General features: G+C 40.9%; 1 protein-coding gene across 1 annotated transcript in view; it reads left to right on the top strand.

Annotated features, from left to right (window-relative positions):
• Positions 1 to 23,423, top strand: part of SLC6A15 (solute carrier family 6 member 15) — a 68,470-nt gene extending 45,047 nt beyond the window's left edge. Inside the window, exons 9-12 of the mRNA XM_083182343.1 lie at positions 3,748 to 3,940; positions 9,605 to 9,764; positions 15,046 to 15,208; positions 20,237 to 23,423. Coding sequence (XP_083038469.1) covers positions 3,748 to 3,940; positions 9,605 to 9,764; positions 15,046 to 15,208; positions 20,237 to 20,614 — 894 coding nt within the window. The 3' untranslated portion in view covers positions 20,615 to 23,423. The remainder of the gene's footprint in view (positions 1 to 3,747; positions 3,941 to 9,604; positions 9,765 to 15,045; positions 15,209 to 20,236) is intronic.
• The last annotated feature ends 408 nt before the right edge of the window (positions 23,424 to 23,831 follow it).

The raw sequence follows: 23,831 nt of genomic DNA, 5'->3' as shown, positions 1-23,831 counted from the left end.
GGTTTACCTCATGGCTAATTGGCGGGTCAGACATATTTAATCAGGTCCTGCAAAGTACACCCCCTGAGGGTGCATGTTTTCCCTGCAGCCTCAGGAAAGACTGTGTTAGCATGCACCATATGGATTTAATGTGCAGGAAAACCCATCGTTCCAATATTTTACACTGTATCAATGGGTTTATGGTGCAGTAGTCAGACAGAGGAAATGCTAAGTTGAATTGCTCCTGTTGTAAAACCTGGAGCTTCCCCCCGCGGTAAACCTTTTGGCTAATTGGGACGGTATGCCTCAAAGTATTGCTATGACTCCATACTAACCCTGTTTTCCTGCCAACCTTACACATTAATACCATATTGCTTTCTGCAATAAGGCCTTATTCTCACATTCCAACAAAGGCTGTTTCAAGCATTGACTCTGGAGCGATTTAGTATAATTACAACTTTGTAATACCACCTTAATAAGCTTGTAAGCAGCATTCATATATACTGTATATTTATTTATTAACAGTTTCTTATATAGCGCACACATATTCTGCAGCACTTTACAGAGAATATTTGAATATATCAGTCCCTGCCCCAGTGGAGCTTACAATCTATATTCCCTACCACATGTACACACACACACAGACATTGTAGGGTTAATTTTGTTAGTAGCCAAATAACCGACCAGTATATATTTGGATTGTGGGAGGAAACCGGAGTACCCGGAGGAAACCCACGTAAACACGGGGAGAAAATACAAACTCCGCGCAGTTAGGGCCATGGTGGGAATCAAACCCATAACCTCAGTGCTGTGAGGCAGTAATGCTAACCATTACACCTTCCGTACGTATATTGTATTTCTTCAGAAAATATAATCTAGTAATTGCATGTATAGGCATGGCAATAATCAGACTAGACCCATTCGGGTACAACTTGGGTATATAATAGTATGAAAATATATATAATATATATGTCTACTGAGAATTCAACTCAGCTAGCTTGCAGGGTTTCCCAGGGAAGGACAAATTTATGGTCAATGTTAACAGATAATGTTGATCTGGCTTCTGTTCACAACATGGAGAGATTGCCATACAGTATCTACACACAGGTACCTGGTTCCTGCAGCACTGCTTACACTGCACCAGAGTTGGGAATAGTGATATCAGGGGGTGGATCAGGTTCTGTGCTGGTGTCTAATTAAGAAGCACTCCCAAGGACTCATTATAAAGGGGTCAGTCCTGTGTTCCAAGTTTCGGGTAAGGCACAGGTGGAAAATGGATAGGAGCACACAGAAAAATGAGAAGTGAATCAGTTCTTTAATGCAGGATTGTAGTGCCAGGTGAGAAGTAGTGTGATTGTTACAGCTATGTTCTAGTTTGAGTACAGTTGCAGAGTTAACACAGGACCCAAACAGTTCATGTTTTCTTGGTCACCCAGTAGGTACACAGCTGTAGTCATTACTCAATGACAGCCTTTAAAATGGGCTAATTATTTTACTTACAATTTTTTGAGGAGACCTGGGAAACAGGATTGCTTAGAGTCCTAAGGACCGATTTGGAGAACTTATGACCTAACATTTAAGGCATTCTCTTCAACTGGAGTAGAATCGTGGGCTGTCCTCTGCACATGCCTGGTCTACTCTGAGGTTTTAGCAGTTTAACATCTGTAGGTGGATATTTGAAAACAGTAAAGATAATGGTTATGCTAGGAGCACTGTCTTTTACTTAATTCTGTGGTACAGTACCAATAACAGTCCTCAAAGCACCCTAATGGTCCAAGTTTTAAGGATAACCATTCTTAAGCACAGGTCACTAATTAGTGCTTCAGGTAATCCGATGGGATATGGTCATTAGGTCAACAAGCATTGGGTCGACACCATTAGGTCGACATGCTGAAAGGCCGACATGGGTCTAGGTCAACAGGTCATTAGATCGACAAAAGCATTAGGTCGACATGGGCAAGGTCAACAGTCAAAAGGTTGACATGGGATTTTTCACTGTTTTTTGAGCCGTCATGTGCCGACAGGCGGTATTTCATGCCCTACCATCCACTAGGGCAGGGCTCCTCAAACTATTTTTCTCTGGGACCCCATCAGACAAAAAAAAATAATTACACGACCCCAGCAAGTTACTGCAGAAGGTCATCACATCACATTATTATTATTATTATTATTATTATTATTATTATTATTATTAACAGTTTCTTATATAGCGCATACAAATTCCGCAGCGCTTTACAGAGAATAGTTATGAGCAAACACAAAACAATTACATTACAAGACAGTTTAGGACAAGTACAGTACATGGTTAATACAGATAGTTGCATCAGGGGACAGGACACTGAAGCAATTATCAGGGTGGCAGTGGTTTATATATTCTAAGAAAGGCACAAGAGAAGAGAGGGCCCTGCCCGTGAGAGCTTACATTCTAAAAGGGGAGGGTTAGACAGACAGGGGTGACACAGAAGGGGGAGAGGTGAGCATAAACAGGTTAGGATGAGAGATGGTCAGGTTTTATGCAGGAGGGTCGGAAGAGGTCAGCTTAGTGTTTGATATTTTAAGTCTAAAATAGCGCTGGGTCATCCAAGAGTAGATAGCAGAGAGACAGTTGGAGATATGAGTTAGGATGGAAGGAGAGCGATCAGGAAACGAGGGGTAGATTTTAGTATTTTCGGCATAGTGGAAGTCGAGTGAACAAATAAGTTCACCCAGAGAGGACATGTAGAGATAGAGAAGAGGGCCAAGAATAAAATAATCAGGGACACCTACTCTCAATGGAACAGCAAGAGAGGTAAAGTCATTAGAGGTACAGTTGGGCATTTTCAAAACTGACAGTGCAAGTACAAGCATAAAGAGTGATATTCAAAATGTTTTAGCAGATGGAGAAATGGTGATATCACAGCTGAATAGGCAGATTAAGCAGCCATGTGTAGTCAGCAGGCAGCACATGCATGGCAGCATTGTGGAGACACAAAATAATGGGAGGAGTCTAAAATAACAGACAATACAACAGATTATTCGGATTCCTTGAATCACTGACTGATATTAGAAAAGTCATCAGCCTGATGGTCAGCAACATGGAGTTGTGACCCCATGATGAGAACGCCGGGACCCACTTTGGGGTCAGGACCCACAGTTTGAGAACCACTGCACTAGGGCATGGTGGGAGAATAAAATAGTGTGTAAAGTGTAATGATGCACCGTGCCCGAAGCATGGTGAGCGCAGTCGACATGGACACTTTATCCTGTGTCCATGTCGACTGTGTCGACATTTGGACAAAAAGTGAAAACCCCATGTCGACATTTTGACTGTCGACCTCACCCATGTCAACATAATGCTTGTGTCGACCTAATAACCTATCGACCTAGACCCATGTCAACCTAGACCGATTTGAGCATGTCGACCTTTCAGCATGTCAACCTAATGGTGTCGACCCAATGCTTGTCGACCATCCTGTTGTAGACCTAATGATCCATACCCAATTCGATATGATCTGTGCTCAGCCATAGATAGCCATAAACCTTTTCATATTAGGGTGTCTTGAGGACAGAGATTGATAGCTTGTGTGCTAGTCTAAATTTGTGGCAGCTTCAGGCTGAACAGATTTTTGCACATGCAGAGTGTACGAAACGCTGGACGGTCGCTGGGTGGGGGTGTTGGGGTCACTTCAGTCATTGCATTAATACATCGTCAGTAAATATAAAGTTCTATGGGCTTATGTGACAAAGTACCAGATAGTCATTCATTTTAATACTACTCTTGTTTTTCAGTCTGTCCAGGGAACTGGCTTGGCTTTCATTGCATTTACAGAAGCTATGACACACTTTCCAGCTTCACCTTTTTGGTCTGTGATGTTTTTCCTCATGCTAGTGAATTTGGGTCTTGGTAGCATGTTTGGCACCATTGAAGGAATTACAACTCCCTTAGTTGATACTTTTAAAATACGTAAGGAACCTCTCACTGGTGAGTCAGTATTTTATTTGTATACTAGTTAAAAGCCCGTCAAAATGACGGATTCTGCAGTGTACTTTCACTTTGAGCTGTGACAGTTTTTAGCCCACAAACTCTTCACCCCACCTCCAGTCCCTATGTGCTCCTACCCCCAATCTCTCCACCAGACACACTAAGCTTTAAATGTGATACAATGGAGAGTGATAACCAACCAACTAATCAGCTCCTGTCTGACATTTTTCAAACACAGTCTTTGACATGGCAGGTAAACGCTGATTGGCTGGCTGTTTATCATTCTACATTTTATCACCTTTAAAGCTTAGTGCATCTGACCCCCTGTCTTCACCACTCCCCCTCTCCAATTCCAGCAAGTTTGAAACATATCAGTGTCCCTGCAAAAATGTATGACATCATTTAGCATACAAAGGAGTAATTTGGCCTGCCGAGTGGTCTCTAGTGGTCACTGGCAGTACTTCACCTCATAGAAGTGAGTAGTTTCTATATTTTCTACCAGACCAAAATCTATCATACATTATCTCATCATTACTCTTATCCCAGTGTTTATGTATGGGATCATTGGAATTATTGTGCTGCTAAAACAATTACAGACATCACAGGAAGATGAGTTTATACAAAGAAACTTGGCTTTATACTGTAATGCAATCCAAATTACTAAGCAACTACTCTAATAGTAATGGCCATATTTATACTTTATATAATACTAGTTAACGGCCCATCAAAATGACCAAACAAGAGAACAGTAATGTCAGAACCAAAAGGCTGTGCATGCCGAGCAGGGCAATATATAAATTGCTTTGTCAGATGACATCTAGTGGCCGCCACTGCACAAACGCTTGTATTCCCCCCATAGACGAGAGGAGCAATGGTAGTTTTTTTATTATAAAGATGATGCTGTGCAAGAACATTGATGTGGACACAGGCTGTTGCTTGAAGCCATGGAAGAGCAGGAGAGACTCAGACAGCAGATTAACGTGTTCATAAAATTACCTTCCAGTCTCAGAAGATCAATATAAGGTATTTGTTAAAACCACAACACGTTACTTATAACCAATAGCATATGTGTTTCTTTATGTAGACTTGCCATATCCATTTAATCCGGGACACCTATGATTTACACAGGTTCTTTGGCTGGTTAAATTCAAATCTGCATTGAACTTGGTGTAACCAGCCATATAACCTGTGTAAATCATAGGGTGTTCCACATTAAGTGGATATTATGACAAGTCTAGCTACAATTAATGTAATATATGTATCATTATGTGATAGTATGGCAAGCTATCTCAATTAATATAGTTGGTAGTGATCCCAAGTCAGGAACAAGGATAATGGTTTGTAAGATGCTCTTATGTGTGAAAATATTAATTCAAACATAGTATTTAGTAGTATTATGGCAAAAATATGTAGAATACTACAATGTGCTAGAGAATACGAGTATTTGTCAAGTTGTTACACGGTAGTACAGACTATTAACCTTCTGAGGCCTCAGCATCCAAAAGGAAATAAAGATAAAAACATAATGAGGTACAAACTCGTAAATCAGATGGCAGCTCTTAAAAAATTGCATGGAGTATAGGGCAAAATATGGTAATCTTACAGAGACTTTGAGATAATAGAGCAGGGAGAGGGAACCTTTGGCCCTCCAGCTCTTGTTGAACTAACATCCCAGCATTCCCTGCAACAGTTTTGGCCAGTTAGCAAAACTGTAGCAGGGCATGCTGTGATGTGTAATTCAACTACAGCTGGAGGGCCAAAGGTTCCCTATCCCTGTTATAGAGGCACACAATGCAAATACACTTGTCAGGTATCTGATGCCAAACAGAGGCGTTGGTTATGATATGTTGACAGTCATAATATTAACACTCATCATGTTGACGTGGTAGAATTGACTGAAGGACAGTGTTATGAAATGTCTATATGCTAGAATGTTGATAGAACTTCCCTGATGGCCCAGTGGTGACTTTCCTGATCTGGATGGCTGCAACAACTTCACCTGGGTCATTATTCCCTAAGCCATGCCTCTAATCCTCCCTCTACTGCCTCCCTCTACATTTTTGTATTATCTGGATGTTCCCAAAACCCATTTATGCTCCTCTTCAGATATCCTTAAGATCACCTTATCTAAAGTGTGATCAGAGAGTATGATGGTTGTATGAGCCTACTGTACTATAGTTTGAATATAAATGGTTCCGGTACATGTTTATTTTCACATCAGCAGCGTCTCAGTTGCAGCAGCGTCTGTGTCCCCTTGCGGGGCTCGCTTCACTCGCCCACGCTACAGGCTCGGTGGCTCGCTACGCTCGCCGCTCTATCTAAAATAAACTTCATGCCAACGTGGATAGTGGGGGTATGAACCAATTCACGTTGGCTTGGACTTCATTTTAGATAGTTTTCCGAGCGCCGAACCCAGAAGTAGCGGCCGGCCATGCTGCCACCGTGAAACTAAATAAGTACCATGGTTCCTTATGTAAGTTGTTCTGTATGTTACAAAGTCTTATCTAACATGCACTTAATACCTCATTAAGGATCCATATACTAACAAATGATAGGATCGGATTACCTTAGTATCTGCTCACACACTATAAAGTAATTTGTCCATTTTATTCATTTAATTTCCCTTCAGTAGCGGTTTCATTTATTTTTTAAAGAAACTGGGAATCTACTGCAATATTATATATCTATTAATAGTGGAATAAAGAGACACCCATACATTAATTCATTTTTTTTACCTACATGCTCGTTGCCAGGGGTTTCTATTTTCGTTGTCAGGGGTTACATGCTCGTTACCATGGTTTGCAGGCACTGTACGCATTGAGCTCCCCTGACAGAGAGAGGGGGAAATATGGGCAGAGAGAGAGGGGGGAGAGATGATGGGCAAGGAGAGGGGAACAGATGGTGGGTAGGGAGAGGGTGATAGATGCTGGGAAGAGAGTGGTACAGATGTGGGGAGAGGGGGCAGATGGTGGGGAGGAGACAGATGCTGGGGAGGTGGGGACAGGTGCTGGACAGAGAGGGATTGGGGGACAGATAATGCTGGGCAGAGAGAGGGGGACAGAAGCTGTGCAGGGAGAGGAGAGATATGCTGGGCAGAGAAAGGGAGGACAGATGGTGGGCAGGGAGTGTGGGGACAGATGGTGAGCAGGGAGTGTGGGGACAGATGGTGGGCATGAAGAGGGGGGGACAGATGGTGGGCATGGAGAGGGGGGACAGATACTGGGCAGGGAGAGGGGGGGCAGATGCTGGGCAGGGAGGGTTTCATACAAAGAGAGAGAGAGAAGCTGCAGGGAAAGTCAGGAGCTACAGTGGAGGCAGATCCATGCTGTGAGATCCTCCGTGTACCAAAAGTCACTGCGCCCCCATGGCGCAGGCTCCCCCCGCCACCGCTAGGGCTGCAGAACCCTAGCTACACTACTGGAATTACTATAGTAAAGAATGGCTCTAATGTCCTTGGGAAAATAAAAGAATGCTTGTAGGGGAATAGGCATCAAGTGATAGTTATCTCTACAACACATAAAACTACTGTAGAACTCTCCAGTCAAATATTTATAATCGCCTGTAAGCACAGGTGAACATAGCTCCTCTCGAGAAATGAATAAAATGCCTCAGTATTTTTTTATAAAAATATCCAGTGCCTTATAATGGCCTTAAGCCGCCCATACACGTTGTGTTTCCCGGCGGTGCGATGTGTGCTTTGAGGTGCGCGCTCCCGCGGCACCTCATCGCACAGTACAAAAAGTATGTGCTGCACATACTTTTTGTACTTGCTTTTCATCACATTGCATAGCATTGCATGCACAAGGCATGCAATGCGATGTGATGGATGCTATTTAAGCCCACAACGCATGCCGGGATCGCAGCGTGTATGGGCAGCATTAGGACTATGTGCATATACTGTAGTATTACAGGGAAACATATTTGGTGAATTTGGTGAATATCCTCAGAAAACTGTACAAGCAAATATTAAGTACCGTATATACTCGAGTATAAGTGGACCCAAATATAAGCAGAGGCACCTAATTTTACAACAAAAAACTAGGAAAACGTTTCGACTCAAGTGGGACCCTCACTCGAGTATAAGCCGAGGGGGGCTTTTTCAGCATAAAAATTGTTCTAAAAAAGTAGGCTTATACTCGAGTATATGGTATCCTCAGGATGAGCCATGGAGGGCACCAGATATTCCTCCATTTCTGACCCCACAGCAGTCCTACTATGCTGTCATTTTAGTTACAAAATTCTGCTGGGCTACTGTACAACAATTTTTTAAAGAGATGGATCTAAAGGATAAGTGCAGTGTGGGACTGGGGCATGAAAGGCCCACCAGGAAATGTAATCATAAGTGCCCACTAGAGGTGTGGACGGTATCCAGAAGGGGTGTGGTTGACCACCAGAGAAAAATGGACAGCCATTATAGGACCATTATAGAGTGCATGGTGTGACTGATGATGGCGTATAAAGATGCACCATTCTGTGTTACAGCACGTTAGCATACTTGTCCTTGCACATCTAGCGACACAGATGGAAAGAAATTTGTACTGTCATTTGCATAAACACATAGACAGGCAGCCACCAATAGACCCTGCTGCTTGCGCTTTTTGCGTACAACTCAGGATTAGAGCCTGAAGGCCTGATTCAGACCTGATAGCTTATTTGAAAACTTGCAGATGACTGTGAGTCGTTAGCTGCTTCATAGACAGGAAGAAAACCCACACTATGTAAACTTGCGAATGCATGGCAAAAATCTTGCTATATGCTATCCTGTTTGATTTCCCCCCTTGCTTATGTACTCCGTAATAGAACACTGCGCTGACTTGTGGTAATACAGGAGAATAATAATAATAATGCATATGGCATAAGTAAACACCCATATGCATGCAATGAGTAGTAGCAGGTGCATTGCATGTACAATGCATTTGCATCATACAGTACATCCCGCCCATAGCCACAGTTGCTCTAGTAGAGGTGATGTTACTAGATGATCATTAACTATATAGTGAAACGCTATATATAAGTAACAATCCTTCAGTATAGCAGAGTGTCCCTATTAAAGAATATTGTTATTACATTGAATACATTATATTCATTATGGAATAAGCACATGCATGCTTTAAATATAGAGCACTAATAATATAGAACACTAATAACTGAAATATCCCGACGTGGATAGTGGGGTAATGAAAAAGTTGGACGACGCGTTCCGCTGCGCTCGCCACACGCCGGGGTGGCGTGGATAGTGGGGGGGTGCATTAAACCTATTTTTGGGACATACAATCACCTCTTACAACTACCTCCTTTAAACACAACATAACTTAAAGTTGTACAGAGTTTAATAAAAATGTTTTTAGAATAGCTTGCAGTGATTTGTCATAAGGCACATACTTATTTTTGTATTTGTATAGAATACAGCAATGAGCTTGTTGGTACTAGACTCAAGACATTGACTCAAACATTTCACTAATATCCATTGTTACAGTAAGTTTGTTTTGTTTTGTGTGCTGTAAAGGTATAATGTAAAGCACTTTGAGTCCTATTGGGAGAAAAGTGCTATATAATTATTATTATTATTATTATTATTATTATTATTATTATTATTATTATTATTATCATCTAATCAATGTATATGGTTGTAACTATAGGAACTATTTTATATTTTTCCTTTAGTTGGATGTTGCCTATTTGCATTCTGTATTGGACTACTCTTTGTGCAGCGATCAGGAAACTACTTTGTTACTATGTTTGATGATTATTCTGCTACATTACCGCTTCTCCTTGTGGTCATCCTGGAGAACATCACAATCTCTTGGATATATGGAATTGACAAGTAAGTGCTAGAAATATGTTGCCAAAATGATCTATCCTTGCTTATTAGGATTTACCGATCCATGTGTTTTTCGCCCATGCCAAATTCTTTTCATAGGGGAAATAATTGGCTCTTTAATTGAATATGTAGGTTAAAAATTCAACCTAAAATACTGTAAAAAGTGCCAGTATTTTGCCGAGTTGACAAATCAGCATCAATTAAATACCACCCCACCATAATTGTCAACTAAGGTAGATGTATATCACTTCCTGGTGCTTGTGTGCTAATGATATGCCGGCGGTCGGAATCCCGACCGCCGCAATGCCGACAAGGGGGGTCGTGGATTGCCCCGCCCCCCCCCCCTGCGGGCTCGCTGCGCTCGCCACACAGCGGGCCCGGTGCCTCACTACGCTCGGCACCCTATTTTGTTCTCCCTCTATGGGTGTCATGGACACCCATAGAGGGACACAGTGCCGGCATTGCGGCAGTTGTGATTCCGGCATCAGTATTTCGACCGCCAGGATTCCGACCGCCGGCATATTGACTGCATCCCATGTAAATACCCGCTAATAATCATTATCAGCACTAGTTAGCTGCTTCTGATTTGCTGATTGTTGATTCTCCACTGTAGCTGTCATCATTTATTGGACCGGTGATGGGGACGGAGAGGTGGCTGATGGCGGTGGGGAGCTCCGTCACAACGGGGCATGCGCGTGCTTTAAAAAATGGGAAAACTCTCCCAAAATCTCTCACTTTCTGATTTTCACACCTTATTACATTTGGGACAGAGGGCCTTATTCTGATCGGTGCGGATATTCCCGCATGCGGACGGACCGCCGATGTTGATCGTCTGCGCATGTGCAGAGGTCACTCTGCGCATGTGCAGGCGATTTCGCCGCACGGATTCTTTATACGCCGCACAGGGGGCGTAGAGGGGCGTGAGGGGCTACTTAGCCTCATTACCCTATGCATACGCCCCGCGTTTCATGGGCGTTCCCATGCAAACGCGGGGCGTATGCATGGTAATGAGGCCGTGACGCGTGGGTACGGGGCGGGCATCTGACATCGCCGGATGTCAGCTGCCCGCCCCCATACATGATTTCACACGGACAAGTGTCCGTGTGGTCTTGTGTTGCGGGACCTGGTGGAGCGTGCGGCCCTGCATTCGATGTTCGGCGACCATCGAATGCAGGGGCTGCTCCCAAGACGGAGGAGGCGTATCCCCGTCCAATTTCATGCGGATCGCCACATATCCGCGTACGGACGGCAGGTGGCGATCCGTATGGAAGGCGGGGATTCGCCTGCACGGTTGCGGCCGCATATTCTGATCGGGCCGCACCGATCAGAATAAGGCCCAGAGTGTCTAAATGCCATTACTTGTGTCATGGTGTTTGTTGCTACCAAGAGAGAGTACCAGCTATCAGAGACACAACATGGCAAGCCAAGCTGCTTAGACTCCTGAGAGTTCAGTTTCTGTGGTGGAATCATGAGGGGTCAAACATAGGCCAATAGTTTAAGAATGTTTTGAGATATGGATCTGATATTAATACACAGACAAACAAAACAAGAAAATACAAATGAACTGCACTAAAATAGAAATCAGTTTTTCGTGTAAATAAATAAAATATTAACTAACCCTTACTTGGTTCCGGTGGCGATGGTGACTCCGTGTATCGGGTCGCAATGTGCGTGCTGCCGCTGCTAATGCATTTTCTTTTCAGGCATAATTCAGATTTAGCTTGGCCTTTATATCCTTTCAATACAATCTTCTTAATGGCTTGTTTGAAATCACACCATTGTGGATTTTTTTATGTTTTTATTATTATTATTATTTATTATACTTATCATATATTTCTGGATTGCCCTAATTTAATTTAGTCTGGCTCTGTTAGTAATTTATTAGATTTTAGTTAGTTCTTTTTTATATTACTTAAATATTAAATATGGTTAAATAGAAAAAAAAATGAAAAGAAGACCATATTCAAATGGGGCAAGTGGTTGTTAGGGGTTTAATATCACAGTTCTAGAAATGACATACTGATATACTTGCCAAATTAACTTGAAACCCTGAACTGAAACTGAATTGTCAGCATACAACCTGACATACGTTACGAAATGATTAAATAGTATCTTAACCTCAGTATGTGTATTGAAGCTGTATAAGTAATCAGTATTTGGTGCAAAGACAGACTGAGAACAGGCTCAAATCAGACAGTGAGACTATGGCCCTCATTCTGGTTGACTCCGTAAGCTGCGAAGCTCACAGTTTACCGTGTCCCAGAGAGGCTGCCCCGCCAAATACACCTTTCCCCCACCATATCCCCTCACAACCATGCAAGGGGTTGCGTTATGAAAACACATCCCCTCGCATGTGCCCAGAGCAGGAGAAATCATTGGATGGTCAGCGACCATCCAATGATTTCAGTGGAGACTGACTTATATGTGCAGGCTTTGTGACAAAGACACGGCAGGTGGCTGACTTCATGATACGTCACCCGCCCGCTCCCGGCACACTGCGTCCCGCATGCATTTGCATGGGAATGCCCAGAATTTGCATTGGGACGCCCATGAAATGCTGCAGGTAGGCGAGGGCACCTGCACAAAAGGCCTGCACATGCGCATATAAGAATATCCACATGCGCATAGGCTTACCATTGGTCCGATGGAACAAGAATGACCCCCTATATTTCTATAACTCCTGATACACCACCAGAATACCATGATTCAGTCATCTGTCTTCTTAATACAATCTGATTTATGCTTAGCTTATTTTTGTGATCCATAATCTAAACGCATGGGTGCACCTAGCACAGTAATGCTATTATTCATCAGAATTGTGAGCATGTGTTGCCCTCCTAAAAAGGGGGTGCAATGTAATTTAAAGTAGTACTGTCCCCAATTGTATTGAAATAACTAATGTTCCCAGTTGAGTATACATATTTAATGGCCTTGATTGTTTATAAATAAATAATTCTCACAGTGGTATATAAATTAATAATTGCATCAATTGTAAATAATGCCCCCAATGGTTTTTAAATAATGAATGTCCTGATTATATTTAAATAGTGAATTCCCTAACTATTTAAATAATTAATCCCTCATAAATATGAATTAATTTTGCCATTACTAAAAAAAAAATGAATTGTGCTTCCATAATAAATAATTTGATAATGTATTCTGTCTTGGCCCGATGTAATCGAATGTTAAAGTGGAAAAGGAACTAAATCTTCAAACCAACAGACCTCTCCTAATGGGCACACTAAACTAAGTTATTCTCAGATGAGCCCAGTTAGTTATTTCTAATCATTTAAATGCAATTGAGAACATGAAATATTTCAATAAAACTGGGAAACAATACATTTAAATATAATTAGAAAATGTATGTAACATTATTTGTCGCTATTTATTTATTTACATACAGAAGAGGTCATTTTTCATTTCTACAAAATCAGGGTTAGAGTGTTTTTGTGTTTCGGTTGACATTGTTGTGCAATAGGTCATTTTCCAAAAGTTGAAATTTTGACTGGGGGAGGCACTGGATGAGACAGAGTGTGTGCCTGGGGATGCCGTGATATGAAATAAAAATAAGTCAGCTTGCATAACAACTATATTCTGATAAGGATGATGCATTAAAGGGGCATATATTTAATAGTGTACAGTCTTTCATTCATGGGAACCATCTCCCCCACTCCCTTTCCTTATATAAGGTTTATAACTTATGACAGAATACGTACACCAGACCGACAGTCGGGAGGCCGGTGGTCAGATGAACGACAACATTATCCCGATGATTAGAATCCTGACAGGGGCTCACCATAACCCCCCCCACCTGCTTCATAACTTTAACCCTCCCCCCCAACCCTAACCCACCCTACTGCCTAAAGACACCCATCCACTTGGACAAGTTATCGCATGCGAAAATGTGTATGAGCAAATGACAATGAATATTGTTTCCAAATGCTGTAAAACAGACAAAAACAATTCCTTGGATAAGTTTGTTAAATCAAATTGATTTAACCAATTTGTCTGACTGACCATTATCTGTTTTCCAGCATTTGGGGGACATTTTTGGTTGTCATTTGCATCCAGTTACATTTCCAGGTTTTTGTTCCAACCAGATAGATTGGACAGATAAATCTTTAGGTTTGTACCCAGCTCCCATGCAGTATGGGCCAATTTTACCCAATTCTGATGGATCGGGCTGAGACATCCGGTGAAATCATCCCGAGTTGCATGTGCCTGACATCCCATCCTATCCAATACGCAGTCCCGTGCACCTGTCTGCACGTCCGAGAATCATCAGGGTGTGAGAATAAGAAACTGAGAGATTTTGTGAGAGCTTTAGCTTTTTATTTAAAGCATAGAAGAGGGTAGTGGTGCCACGCTCTGCCCCTATAGTCCTTTTTGCTGGTGCGGTGTGTAGGAACAAATGACTGGAAACTGTGGTAGTTTGCATCTGGTGTAGCGTTCTGTTCAGACCATGCACTTCCAGGTATCTGTACTTCCCAACATAGAGTCATAGACTCTATGTTGGGAAGTATAGATACAGTACCTGGAAGTGCATGGTCTGAACAGAACGCTAGGCCAGATGCAAACTACCACAGTTTCCAGTCATCATTTGTTCCTACACACTGCACCAGCAAAAAGGACTATGGGGCAGAGCGCGGCACCACTACTCTCTTCTATACTTATCGAAACTAGCCGCCCCAGGTCAAATGGCTGGTGCTGCCGCTAGCACCGAACAGAGCACAGTGCGTAGGTTACCCCCAAGTATCTACTTTTTATTTAAAGCAGCAATCATTGACACTGAAAAACAATGTTGATTTTGCCATATAATTGATTGCCACTTTATAAAGAAATGGGAACACTCTTCCAAAATCTCTCACTTTCTGACTCCCAAACCATATTACATTTGGCCCCAAAGCTGTTGACAACAAGCTAGTGAGAAAGTTGATAGGTTCATTGAGAAAGCATATAAACCTGACACACTTACTGTAATCAAATGATTTTACATTTCAGTACCACACATAAGAGTACCTTATTATTAAATAATGTTAATAAACATAAAGATAAAAATGAAAATTTCAGTTTAGCTTTAACACCATATTCAATAAACAATATAGCAGTGTTGAAACTATTTCTAGGGGGAAAAAATTATATTCCGTTGAAGGATTCAATATTTTTTTATGTATGCAGCAAGTTAGTGCGCAAGTTTTTATTTCAATTTTTTTATTCAGTGTTGTATTTCTTTTATTTCAAATAAGTGAGATTAATACTGTAAAAATTGACTGTCTTCTTTTAGATTCATGGATGATTTAAAGGATATGCTTGGATTCACTCCCAACAAATACTATTATTATATGTGGAAGTATATTTCTCCTATACTGTTAACTATTTTGCTTATAGCAAGTGTTGTCCAAATGGGTTTCACCCCACCAGGTTATTATGCCTGGATTGCTGAAAAGGTGAGTAGTAAAAATTTGACAATGCTTATACAGTATATTCATATATGTTATTTTCACAATATTGTGGTTAAGGTTTCTGACAGTAAATGTCCCAATATCACCCCTACAAACATAGTGGTATCGTCCAAGATTTTAAAGTATATCTAATTTATTTAAAAAAAATAATTACAGATAAGAAGTGCCCCAACAAAAAGAGCCATATTTTCCCTTGTTTTGTTTAATTGACAGTACATTGCCAGAATCAGTATGCAGATAAAGCTACGTAAAGCTCTGTAAGTCACTCGGCATTTCAACTTTAAATGCGTCGGGTGCGGGATCCTGACAGTCAAGATGCCGACAGGAGCCATGCTCATCCATCCTGCAATTTATACTCATAGCGGCATGGATGGCATGACTAGAGTGCAAGGGACACGCGTGTACTCATGCTCCATTCATTTCTATATGTAGCCAGTGTGCTGTGACTTGTTGCAGCCCGACATATAGCGAAGCTTGCTGTGATGGGTATGCCTGTGTGTATGCATCGCGGCAATGATTAGCATGGCTACTATTTGTGTAAGTAACATACTGTACATGAATAATGAGTGAAGTTGGCAACCTCTTTACAGCAGCACCTAAAGGACAAATATGCAGAGGTTTCACTGTTTTACATACTAAACATACAGTATGCACCAATCTAAATTAGTTTAAACCTCATGGGGCCTACACAGGGGTGACTTCAGGGCATTTTGTAAGCGATCTTAATAGGTCGCTTACAAAATGCCCCTACATCGCTCCGTGTGTAGGGGCCGTAGCGATAGCGATACATGGCCCCGAGCGTTACTATTGCCCGGTGATTAATATTCAGCATGCTGGATAAATCTATTTAATCACTGGTCAGGGCCAGTGTTCTTACCGGAGAACACTGGCCCTGACAGATCACTCAGTACACAACGCTGATACATCCCTTTTTGCTGAGCGATCTTGCTGAGCGTTAATTCCAGTGTTCATTTTGTCGACTAAATCTATTCATGGACGAAGGTTTGTTTCTGTGACTAAAATGTGACGATAACAATAAAAGGAATTTGTTGAAAATGTTGACTAAATATTTGTCCATGATGTCATGACCAAAATTGACTAGACGAAAATGCTGTATCATTTTCGTCAGGACACCACATTTTTCGAGTGATTGATTTTTTGGGATTCTTTAATTAATAATACTGTATTTTATACAGTTTTATCCATCCTCTCAGGCCCTAGAATTACTTATTTGCGCTGCGGCAGTGCAACAACTCTTTGTAATGAGAATCAATCAATCGTCAGTTTATGTAGCTAGCTAATTAGTTAACTTTAGCTAAATAGCTATATATTATAATTTGCAGTCATTTTATTTAGCAGTAGATTAGTACTGTATTACTTACTTGTAAAAAGCAGTTTGTATTTGTCTTTCACTATTTAAATTAATATTTAATTCAAAATAAATTGTATTCTTGAATTGATATTAACAGAAAATAAAGGGCCATCTGTGAAGGAAATGGCATTTTTGTTGCACTTGTTTGATACCTAGATTATTAAACACATAGTGAAAGGTATACAAAGTATTCGCAGGAATGATAGAGAAATGATCTTTAGCATAATCCATTTCAGTATCAAAAAACTGAAAAGCTATGACTAAATCAATGACTAAACTTAGATGAAAATGTTTGTCAAGATCGTAAAACTTCACTAAGACAAAATTAAAAAATTTGTCTAAAATGTGACATTTATTTTTGTCAAATTTTAGGAAAGTGACTAAGACTAAGGTCAGTATTCAATGTGGTACTTATATGTTAGTTGGGCGCCCACTAAGCTATTTGCTTAGTTTTCCGTGTCCGCTCACCACGCTTCGGGCTCGGTGGCTCGTTGTGCTCGCCACACTATATAAAATCAACTCCATGCCAACATGGATAGTGACTATAGTGGGTGCCCAACTAACATATAAGTCCCTTCAATGTCAAATTACACTATGTGCAGCAAATCCTGTTTAGGAGTCGCTGCACATTTGCAGGGTTCCAGAGGGCTGGAGTATTCGCTGCACCCTAATCTCGCACCCTATTCAATGCTGCAGGGGCTCGCTGCCCCTGACGGTGATCTTTAACCCCCACGGCAAATGCCACAGGGAGCCGGGGGATGGCGGCAGGCAGCGAGATGGAAGCCTCCCTACCTGTGCCTGAATGTGTGTGGGGAGGGGAGATGGGCTCCCAGGGACAAAGGCAGCAGAAGCTGCCCCCCCCCCCCCCTGGGAGAACTGGCAGGGGACGTGGGTAGGGAGCCGCTGCACTGGTCCTGCTCGTGCATATGTAATGAGCGGGACCAGTGTGAAGTGAATATCTCATGAGCGGCTCCCCGCCCCCGGCTGGCGAATGTGTGTAAAAAAAAAAATTTAAATATATATTCATGTGCTACAAGCACATGAAAGAAAATAGCATGCCCCTTCACAGAATAAAATTTCTGATTTTTTTTACACAAAAAAAACCCCCAAAAAACTTTATTTTAAAAGATCATATTTCAGTTCACCTTAAAAAGATGTCAAACGCAAAACGGTAAATAATGGCGAAAATCATGCTGAAAGCAGTTCTCCCTCCTAGCATTGAATACACTCTCGGTGAATCCCAGTGAAAACCCCATTGAAATACACCAGCAAATTGCAGCGAGCATGAAACTGAGAACTAGCCGGCATTCACTGTTCTCTTTCGGCGAACAGTGAACATTGCATAGGGGTGAATCAGATTTTCAGTGAAAAAGATTCACGGCAAGGAGTGAAAACAGCCCGATTCTCCGAAAAAAAAACGGTGAATCAGGAGCATTGAATACTGGCCTAAAACTAAATTTAAAAAATCCTGATGAAATTAACACTGGTTAACCCCCATCACACCAAAGGACATTAGTAATACAATTTTAAAAAAACAACAACAACTTAATAGAAGGTAATTCAGAGAGCTTAGTTACATTTATTATTATAAAAACATGGCATCGGCAAGGCCTCTCTTATACCGGAGGTCCCATATGTATACATACATTAGCAGGCCCTCTGGAGATGCCACATTGTTAGACATGGGTACATACCCAGATAAGGTGCTTAGGAAGCCTAAACTCTGCAGATACGGAAACTCTGGTTTCAATGATAATAATGATATCTGCAGCACTATGTTATTACTAGTAACCACTGAATGGCTTTTTGTCTGGTCACCTGTCCAGCTGATATCACTTCCTCCAATAGTGCTGCAGCTCTATTTATTTATTTATGTTATTTATTTACTGTTCTTCTACAGTGCAGCAAATTCCGTTGTGCTTTACAATTGGAAACAGTGATAAAACAAACTGGGTAGTAACAAACTGACATAGAGGAAGGAGGGCCCTGCTCGCAACCTTACAATCTATAGGGATACTATTATAATCAAGTCTCTCCCATCTCCCATCTATTCAGATTATTTATTTGTCATTTACATTTGGGCTACTGCAGGAAAGAAGATTACCACTGGATTTTTTAAAGGGGTAACCAATGGATATTGACTTGTTTGTATTTCAATACACATTATGTGGAAAAATTAATAACACTGTCAAAACACAATGCTCTCGTGTCCTTGTTTATGCAACACTTCACTGTTTATGTCCCTCATACATTTGCTACTAACATTGTCATGACACCACTGTACTGTACGCTATCTTTAAATATACCCATTTTTGTGCCTGATGCAGAGATACAGCTATTTTTTTAGTTGTACATACAGTATAGGGCCCAATTCAGATCTGCACACAAGGCTGGGTACTTGTGTATTTTGGCGGCGCCCCCGATGTCCGTCGTACGATGAACGTATCGCATCGCATGCCATGTACCCGATGGCATGCGATGCGACGCGACGCGATTTTGACCCCCTATACGATAAAAAATCGTATAAGCACCCACATTTTACAATGTTAAATGCACCCCCACGACACCCCCCCACTGTAAACGTGAACCCGAAGCGTGGCGAGCGCAGCGAGCCCGGGATGGGCGGCGGTACCTTTTCATACCCCCACTATCGACGTCGGCGTGGAGTTGAGAATAGAATAGTGTGGCGAGCCACCGAGCCCGAAGCGTGGCGAGCGCAGCGGATACCTTCACAGGTAAACGCCACGCTTCGGGTTCACGTTTATAGTGGGGGGGTGGCGTGGGGGTGCATTTAACATTGTAAGCACCCATTAGGGTGCTTAACATTGTATAAGCACCCATTAGGGGATGTTTAATCGCATCGTATGGCATTGTATGCCATGTACAATGGCATACAATTTCTAAATTGTATGCCATCGTGCACTATCGTACGATATCGCGTCGCATCGCATACCGTCGTATGCGTTATGGTATGCGATGCGATGGGCGCCGCCAAAATACACAAGTACCCAAGGCTGTGAAGTCACAGTCCTATTGATTATGGGACAACTGCATATGCACAAGGTACTCCGTGGCCATGCGTCTGTACAAACGGATCTATACACTGGGTGATTGACACCCAGCGACCGTTTGGGGGTGGGAAAGCAACGTTTTCTAGGAGTGTCTCAGGAAACACAGACGTGACCCTGCCATCATCATCAGCCTCCTCCCCACAGCCTTAGCAGTGCTTAGTAAGTCTACACTTACTCTGCACTTTCAAATAGGGGAAAATCCATTTGATGGTAACTGATTCTGAATGGATTTCCCCCTCTGTGTGCAGTATTTCGCTCATGTGGGGCAGGGTTTGCCTGCTCAATGAGCTCCGAACAAGCAGTCTGAATCGGGCCCATAGTGAGATCCTTGACACTTAATGTACACACGTAAGTATGCTTAATGAGACACTAAGCTGTTCACTAAAGTAGTTGCATGATGTGTGGCTCTAAAGATTCAGAAACACGTGGTTCTTCAGTATTGCTATAGGTGGTCAACACTTGGTGTATGCAATGTGGTATATAATGTAAGAATGTACAGCTGATTTAAAAAAAAAAAATACTCTAGGGTACTTTGGACTATTTTATCTGTTTATGCTTTTCTTATATCAGGCCACCGAGGAACGTCTAAGCTATCCAACATGGGGACTTGCTGTGTGCATTTCACTCATAGTATTAGCAATGGTGCCAGTTCCTTTGGTCTTTATTGTTCGCTTCTTCAATCTCATCGATGATAGCACTGGGAGCTTGGCTTCTGTCTCTTATAAAAGAGGGCGCATCATAAAGGAAATATCCAATCCTGAAGAAGACGACGCCAGTCTCATTCATGAGAAGCTGCAAAGTGAAGCACCATCTCCGAACATTGGAAATAGTATCTACAGAAAACAAAGTAGATCGCCATCTTTGAAAGTGGATACCGCTCCCAATGGACGTTACGGCATTGGGTACTTAATGGCAGATATGCCAGACATGCCTGAATCAGACTTATAATTGAGATGACAGAATTGCTATTATTTTCTCCATGGCACTGCAATCTAGCTCTTCTTAAGTGAAGAGATTGGCTTTAACGCTTATGAAGCACTGACAGCTGTACAATGTTCTCAGGACTGAGAACACATGGTTTGAGAGGGGCATTTTGGGTTGTTACCAGAAGGCATGAGACTTATGTTCTGGATATGGCTTTATCCCTTAGCACTTTCTAGGACCTTAAATACTGTATGTGTCTTACCTCTCGGTGCCTAACTTTGTCCCAACAACAAGTGGCAAATGAATTACAGACATTTGTCTTTACATGCATTATACATTTCATCATTCTTAACACATTATCAATTCAATCAACGATAAGGGCAATTCAATTAAAAGTGCAGATGAAAGCAAATAAGTTGGATATGGGAATAACTTGCTGGTCCCTACATTACCTTTAAGCCATAATATGGGTGGTTTGTGTAGCAACTACAGTATTATCATGTATTATGGATATTCTTCGGTATGTTAATAGTAGAGAATCTGTTCCGCAGTGTTGCTCAGCTGAAGCTCAGGGCCATGAAGCGACAGATCCATTTTAATGTATTTTAACAGTAAATTAATTTTCTGGCTCTTTCATCAGTATTATTAATTATCATGTCAATGTGTCACAATCACTGAGTGGTTAAAAAGTAATGTTTTTCCTCCTGGTTATTTAGTGTTCACATGACCAATACTGGCTTTTGCCAGAGAAAAAGTACAGTATGGCACTGGGGTGCCAAAGTAAAGATCTGCAGCTCATGGTAACTGTTATGATCCTCCCCAAATATGTTCTACTGTATATGGATGAACATTATAAAAAAAAAACACAATGCATTTTGTGCCAAACAAAGCTGACTCCTGTAAAAATGGATATGAGCACTTACATACTAACCAACCCATTCCAAGTTGAATGTGTACTGTTATATTTATGTCTTATCAAAGTATGCCTGCTGATTAGTACATTGAAGGCAGATATACTGAAGCTCTAGCACCTCATTGCTTTCGATAACAGATGTCAAAATTCGGAAGGAAAATGTTTCTATTTGTTACACAGTGCAAACTTTCGTTCAACTTTCCAGTTCGCACATAACAATACCATGAATCTGTAATACAACTTGCACAATGATAAGAATGTACAACTGTTAGGTGTATATGATATTCCTGAAATAGCTTAAAATTACATTTACCAAATAAAACCCTACACCTTTTCTGCCTGCAAATGGGGTATCAGCCAATGGTACATACATTAGACATTTAAGCACTATGGGTAGGGTATTAGCCAAGACAGATATATACATACACACCTGGATGTATATATGTATATACAGTATATCTATACAGACATATATACACACACACGCACACACACACACACACACACAATAGCACTTAACCTGTAGATCAATGTGTCTTGTGTATCACTACAGATAGAAGCCTAATTGCAGAGGGTCAATCCAAATACTGTATGTAGTTGGTGATATCTGAACTCACTTTTGGTTTACATTTTAAAGCAGTTTAAAGAACAATTTACCTGCATAAATTAGTTGCTGTAAAGTCAGATTGAACTGAATTTCACCCACTCTCTAATTTAGTACAATAACATGGAAGCAGGATTTAATATTCCATCTCCTGCAATGCTGAGCACACTAAATTGGAGAACCACAATTGCAGGAGACAGTAATTGGCTGGTCATTACGCGTAAATTTAGAAAGAGGTATTCATTTCAGCTTCACTGTTAATACCTGCGGTGAGACAATATATTAACAGACTTTCCTCTAAGCTTTGACAGCCAGTGCTATTATAGCTCACATATACTTATGGCTAACTTTCCTTTAGTATTAATATTCATTTACATACATGAAAATTTATACTTTTATCTTCTGCGCAGGTAGAGCCCACTTTGTCTATTCTTTTGCTGGCATTGTACGTAATCAAAGAAACACCATAATAAAGTGGATTAAATATGTTCTTATTAGTGAATATCTGTTTCCTGCTTCTGAGGGTTCTAATGCTGGCTAAAACGTTATACTAATTTTAAAATAGGCAATTTCTTTTAATACATACACCTGCACTTGATTGTACTGTACAATATAAAAGCCAATAGGGTACATTTATGTTATTAGGCCTGATAGCTGTTTGACATATAGAATTAAAGTAGTGTACTTATTATTTTCATATGTTTTAGTTGTATAGATAGTAAGGAGTAAATAAAATAAAGTATAGCACTTAAATGCTGTGGGGTATAATCTGCCCCCTTATTTGCTGTGGATGTATGACTTAAAGCTGTATATTTTGAGTAAAGAACTTGATGTTCTCTACCAAATGATGTGATCTTCAATCAAGTTACGGTATGTTACAGTGAGAATTAAAGCGGATTATTCATTGTGCAGTTTTTCCATCTTGTGTCCATCTTGAAACTCATTGATATTTATTGTGGTCACATCATGTACAACATGTAGTATATTTATACAATCTACTTGTACTGTAAATATGTATATTACTATACCCTGACTAAAGCGAAAAGACATGTTTCAAGCTAGTCGTGGAAGCAAAATTTCTCTTTTATCCAAAGAGAGCATATTTTTTGAGTTCTTGTGAAAAATATATACAGTGTAACATGCAGTAACTATAAAAGCAAACATATTTTTATATGTTTATGTACCCTTCTAACTACTGACATCTTCATATCTTCAACCATGCAATTAATACATGTTCAGTTCTCTGCATGTTCCTGTATATTAGTACATCATGCCTAGTTTGTATTATAATGTCTGTTATTAAAACATTAACTAGACATGCAGTGTTGTCTTTTTCTTTTATATAATTTTATGTATATTATATTTATTTATGTTAGGGTTTGGAAGATCCAAAATTTATGGGAAGTGTAATGCTGTGTACACACGGTACAATCCAGCATGAGATTTTGACTATATAGCCAAAATCGCATACAGATCGCACAGGTTTTTTACCTTGCAATCCCGATGCGCGCTCCTGTGACAGCACAAATCTAAACCCAGCTAGACAGGGCAGCAATGACTATATAGTGCAAATCGAATGCAGATTGTATGGATTGTATGTAAATAGTACAGAGTTAGCAAAGATTGTATAGCAGTCGAATCTTAAGTCGAAAAGCATTAGGCTGATATCAAACTTACAAAATTTAAAATTGACACAAAAAATAATATCAAGAATTGGCAGTAAT

The sequence above is a fragment of the Crinia signifera genome, chromosome 4 (assembly GCF_055691185.1).
Source record: "Crinia signifera chromosome 4, ASM5569118v1, whole genome shotgun sequence".
Lineage (NCBI taxonomy): Eukaryota > Metazoa > Chordata > Amphibia > Anura > Myobatrachidae > Crinia > Crinia signifera.
This window is presented reverse-complemented; position numbering and strand designations above follow the sequence as displayed.